General features: G+C 41.1%; 1 protein-coding gene across 1 annotated transcript; it reads right to left on the reverse strand.

The window, feature by feature from the left end:
- Window positions 1-201: 201 nt before the first annotated feature.
- LOC117307413 (monocarboxylate transporter 12-like) lies at window positions 202-4,073 on the reverse strand. The gene is made up of 5 exons (XM_033792161.1): window positions 3,642-4,073; window positions 3,253-3,500; window positions 2,470-2,613; window positions 1,227-2,090; window positions 202-814 (listed from the first exon to the last, which is right to left on the reverse strand). The coding sequence occupies exons 2-5, from the start codon at window positions 3,461-3,463 to the stop codon at window positions 684-686; spliced, it is 1,350 nt and encodes a 449-aa protein (XP_033648052.1). The 5' UTR covers window positions 3,464-3,500; window positions 3,642-4,073; the 3' UTR covers window positions 202-683.
- Window positions 4,074-6,046: the final 1,973 nt, after the last annotated feature.

The raw sequence follows: 6,046 nt of genomic DNA on the forward strand, positions 1-6,046 counted from the left end.
AACATAATTTCTGCGACTGTAAACGGTTCGTATACTAGTACTATTGTTATTTCCTATGATGACAATACATTTTACAGGTGAAAACCCTAACCGATAATGGGTAATTATTGTTTACAGCATAAACCCATAGCCCTAAGAAAAAAGAACCATACAACCCAAATGCACATTATATCATAGCCACCAGCCCAAACCGAACTAACAATGAAAGCCAATCATTATACCCAATAGAATCACTGGATCTGAATAGCTGGTACCTGTCTTTATCCTTGCGGATAAAGACAGGGGCCCAGTCTAACCCCAGGCTAGGGACCAGTTTACTCACATCCGATAGAGGGCGTGATGCCTATCCCAAATACTTGGTACGCGCACGATAGGCATGGACTGAGGTGCATGCTGGTTTAGATAGAATCAAGTTTGATCGCTACCTAGACCAGCATCTGATTCAACAGTTAGCACTTGCGCAAAGGGTATTTGCGAAGAGGCCCAAGGTTGTCAATCCCACTAGTCCCAGTTAAGTAGATAGCTAAAGATAATGATGATGCCATTCCCCAAATCCGTCCAGTACATGTGCGTTCATGTTGAATACAATAACATTTCTTACGAAGTCTCCCCGTGTGGATGAAATTAAGAAGTCTTCTTGAAGGAGAGCATCAAATGACGCCTTATTTCCACCCTCGGCATTCTTATTTAACCCTGTCTTGTTCCTGTCTTGTTATTATATCATATATGATAAATAATGGGATCGAAATCAGCATGATGCCACTGTACATAATGAGAGCCGCTTGAAAACTTCCTGTCCATTCGAAAGTCAACCCTGAAAGCAAACAACGATGAGATAGGTTATAGTAAAATTGTGAGTGCAATTCTCATCAGTGTTCATTCGTCCACTGTAAGGGGTGTGTTAAATAGTCCCCATGCTTCAGAACTTCGAACTGTGTTCCTAAACGTCGCCTTGATCAACTGGTAATTGGCTTCAGGACTGGCAAATAGAAGGTGACGGGTTCTAATCCGGGCGAGCTAACCACTTATTTCACATAATGGTAAGAATTAGTTTTGTCGTCTTTTATAGTAACTGAGTCATTATTCTGTGTGCAATATTCTCATAATCACAGTCACAGAGGCGAGTAAGTGAACTCGCGACATAGGAAATCGCCGAGGCGAGCAAACACCACTTTCGATATCTCACATAAAAGTTGCAAACCTATGTACTACGCAAAAATACCAACCTGTTAGCAATCCACTTCCCATCCCACAAACTCCTCCTATCAGCGCCTGCCAGCAGACCACAGCTACGATCCGGTCACCTGACGTTAAAAACCGCACAATGACGTCATTTGACTGCGATACAATACCATGCCCAATTCCAATGAAACATGTGACGATCATCTGCACAGGGAAAAGTGTCATGAAAGCTTCGGTGAGGTACGAGGCACTCATGAGGACGCAGCCAAGATAAACCCATGTGCATGTAGAAAGCTTGAACCGGGTGTGATCCAACAAAGGTTCCATGAACTTGCCGAGGATGTATCCAATCCCGAATGATGTTGGTAACAGTGAAGCTTGGTTACTGCTCAGCCCCTGGAATATACCATGTGACACCATGTACACTAACCACCCATTGAAGCAAAAGTCAACGCAGCTCATTGACGCGGTCATAAATAAGAATCTTTTGTTTGCCATTATTTCAAAGTCCATGGATGTAAGGAAACGCTGGATGTTCTCCTTCAGCGTCAAGCACTTTCCCTTGTGAGATTTGGAAGAAGGAATGTTTTCTCCCCCCATTGAAATGTCGTCCCCGTCTGCTGCATCGTCTGGTACCTTTTGGTACTGTTCTGTATCTGTTGGTGATGCTACTGCAGGAGTTTTAAGCAATGCACCACATACTACAAGGTTGGAAGTAATACCACCCACTATCAGCATGGTTCCACGCCAGCCGTATGTATCCAGAAGTATCTGAGTCAGGGGACCATACACAACCATCGAGATTGGTATACTTGATGATGCTATCGCAATAGCAACGGAATAGTTCTCACTGAAGTAGCACGCCAGAACACCAAAGAAGGGGAAAAAACTCAAAGCTTTACCAGCACCTATATCAGGAAGACAACTCATATATTAGCTCCACGTGTCATAATAACCACTCATAGATTAAAAAATCGGACCACGTACCAACTATATTCGTTGCGACATGATTGCTAAGTGGGTTAGGCGTTAGTTACAACTGATACTGTTGATACTGTTGTCGTTGCGGGTGTCGTTGTCATTGTTGTTTAAACCAAACAAAAATAAGAAACGACAGCATTTTTACCTGACTGTGGACATACATAAAATCTTACACAGGAAGATAGTTTAAACAGACCTCAAATCTTCACCTCGGCCCTTTGAGAACGAAGCCTCAACATTATAAGACGGTGGCCATCAGTATAAGTTTATTCATGTATATTACCATTGAGCAATAAATATTACTACCTGATAGAATGACAATTGAAAGTGTTAACTGTAACACTGTAGTCGACTGCGAGCCGATGATGAATCCAGCTGACCCCAGTACTCCACCGACAATAACGCAGCGTCTGCTGCTAACGAGACGATCTATGCCGACAATAAAAGGACCTGCATCCAAAGACAAAACACACCTTGTAACTGATACCATTCTGCCAATCACCTTTGCCTGTTGCGACTGCCGCAACTGAAATAAACGCATGGGCATCCAACCGTTCAAATGGAGTCTTTTTCGCTTGATATTGTCCAATAATGATAATTTAAATACAATTATTATTATGATTATGTTATGATTATGATTATTATTATCACTGGTTTATTGTAAAAAACAACTGTTTGTCGCAGTCCATTAAAATACAGATTTACATTTTTATTTCAAAGTTTAAAAAGCACAGGAGAATATTTTATACACAGGAAACATTAAAATTTTTAAAATGAAAGACAAAAGAGACGTTATGAGAACTTAACTTAGATAAAACATAGATTTTTTTTAAAACAAGCACACTTAACTATTTAACTCAACTGAGGCGCAACCAAAAAACCACAACACACAACCACAGAAACACACAAGCGTGCAAGCACGCACGCACGCAAGCACGCACGCAAGCACGCACGCAAGCACGCACGCAAGCAAGCAAGCATTTCTCCACAAGGTTCAAATGAACAAGGCACGTATTACTATACTTGCTTGCTTCGCAAAAAGTTGCCATCCAGATACAAATATTGTTAAAATTATGGAAAGTGTCTTACCGGAGATGTAACTAACTGAGTTATACATGACAGCCATCCAACCAATTATCCACACGTCACTATCGAAGTCATTCTGCATGGCTAGGAGGAGGACACCCAGAGCCTTCAGATTTCCGAACGTGATGAGTATAGCGACAAATGTTGCGCCCACAACAACCCAACCCCCAGGATCCTTGTCCTGGTGATGAACTGGTCTTCGTTGAGAAGACATAACGCACAGCCGAGTTGCTCAATTATAAATGACACCCCTGTTCCAACAAAATTAAATAATATCATAAACTGCAATCCCTATAGAAGTGCATTATCTAAACAAAAAAAACAACAATGTGCTTTCCAGAATTAGGTTAAAAGTTTACTAGAAAAACAACACAATATTTGAACCAACTTACCTGCCTGCTGGGATAAACAGATCAAAGCTTTTTTTTCCAGGACCACCGTGGGGAATTATCTGCACACGTTCGTCCTGGAAAGAAATAAACCCGCACGACGGGGTCGACCCAGGGAAGCTAAACGAACGCACCCACAGATCAAAGCTGTATCAGCCTCAGACGCTTTAGGTTACGAATTTAACTTGTTTGTGCATAACTCGCAACTCAGTGTTACAAGCATTGCTTCACCGAACTACACTTTATCATACTTCGAATCAGTGACTGCAGTCAACCATTTCACCATTCGAACTTGATATCTACACGCTCAAACCATAGAGTAAGGACACTCAAACCATGGCTCAAATTCCACAGAGTTCGTAAAGTCAACGAAAGTGCTTCCAACTGTAAGGGGCCTTGTCGAAATTCCCCAGCCGTTCCTCTGCAGACAGTCTGCAGACAGAACGGTCATGTGCGGCCAAGCGCAGCACAGTTAATAAGGTGCACTGGGTTGGCACTATTGTTGGAGTGTCAATAGGCTAATGAATAAACATGAGGCACTGAATATCTGTGACCAGTCTGCAGACCGTCTGGATAACCATAGAGTAAGGACAGAGGGATAACTATTCAACAAAAAGTAATCTTCAGTTGTTCTGAATCTGTTGATTTTTTTTTTTTAAAATGGGAGGTTTATTCCTCCATGGCTACACTAACAAGGCTTATAGTGCAGCTGCTAAGGTGAACAATTGTGCACTTTGTGGTAAAAGCATGAAATTTGCTATGATGGTTGGTATGGGGCTAAATATCATTTTTAGACTTGGACCCACCTTGGGTCTCACCTATTTTGGGGCGGAGCTTAATTTGCATAAAAGGGGGGTGTCGATAGTTAAAAAATTAGAAAACAAATTATAGAATTGAGAAATTTTGCATTTTTTTTGCAATTATTACAAGCTTGAACAATATCATTATATTTGGGGGTACAATTTTTTTTTTAAATCCCCCCTTAGTGGGCGGAGCTTCGATTTTCCTAAAAGTGGGCGTCTTTTTAAAAGAATTTCGTTTCCTTGTGTGGTATCATATTTTTTTTTACAAACATGTTATTTATAGACATTAGACTGAATGGAAATTGATCTTAAATTAAATCTCCCCTATCGGACCCTCTTTTGTGGGTGGGGTTGTATTTTAAACACTGGGGAGAAACATCTTAGGGTATACATGTAACATAAAATTTTGCTTCCTTTTTTAGTATCTTAACAGATAGTAACTTCTAAAACAATTTTTAACAGCGATTGTTTATAGATAGTCAGTGGATGATACATCTATACAATAAGACAAACGTTTCTTTGCTTGAATACCATATTACCCTTGAGAATTGTAAGCGTCACAAGAGGGCGCAACTGTAATTGTCACAAGAGGGCGCAAAACCAATATGGCAGCCCCTATGATCTGGTTAAGTGCAGCCACGTGGTGAGTATTATTTTGACATTTTTATACAAAGCATGGTCCGTAGGGAAGTAAATTCACTCTTTAATTTGATAATAACTTACAACCCAACTACACCATCGCATTTTCTGCAGTAACTCTTCTCCATTCAAAGGATTTTAGTGTATGAAATTGCATGGATAACTCAACTTACCAAGTTCCCATTTAACTGTATTACAGACACAGCTTCAGTCTGACTCAGCCATACCGATGAAGAAAATCTGATCTAAGCACCAGCGTGAATAAGTAATATAAAGTGAGGTATTACAACAGAGCAAAGAGACAGAGTAGGCCTTGTTTGGACATAAACTGGTACACAGTGACTAAAAATGGCCAAGCGCTACATGCTTGTTGATCCTTTCCAGCCGAGCACACCCAAGCAGCCAAAGATTTTATCAACAACCTGGGAGCGATGTGCCCTGTGCCAAACTGATACGGATGAAGCTCTGCAATGCCCAGCAAAGTATGCAGGAATTGGATACATGACCTTTGCAGAGAATCTAAAACAGTTTCAAGATTTCGGATGCCCATTGCCCATTGACCTTGATCCTAGCAGGCTTGATGATGATGGGCGTGGCATCGAGGCAACACTAATGAAGCATAACGCAGTGTGGCACAAAAGCTGTTTGCTGAAGTTCAGTAAAATTAAGTTAGAGCGCGCCATCAAGTCTAAAAATACGAGAAGCACACATGAGAGAAATGCAACAATTCAAACTCGACGGCCAAGTGAAACATGCTCTGAACCATTATGCTTCTTCTGTGAAGAACCTGCTGGGAAACTACTTCTTCACAGTGTGTCGACCTTTGACCTTGACGCAAGAGTTAGAAAGTGTGCTCTTGATTTGCAAGATTCAAAGCTAATTCGGAAGCTGGCAGATGGTGACATGATAGCCACAGAAGCAAAATATCATGCAAGGTGTTTAGTCACATTGTATAATAAGGCTGCT

Source organism: Asterias rubens, chromosome 2 (assembly GCF_902459465.1).
Source record: "Asterias rubens chromosome 2, eAstRub1.3, whole genome shotgun sequence".
Lineage (NCBI taxonomy): Eukaryota > Metazoa > Echinodermata > Asteroidea > Forcipulatida > Asteriidae > Asterias > Asterias rubens.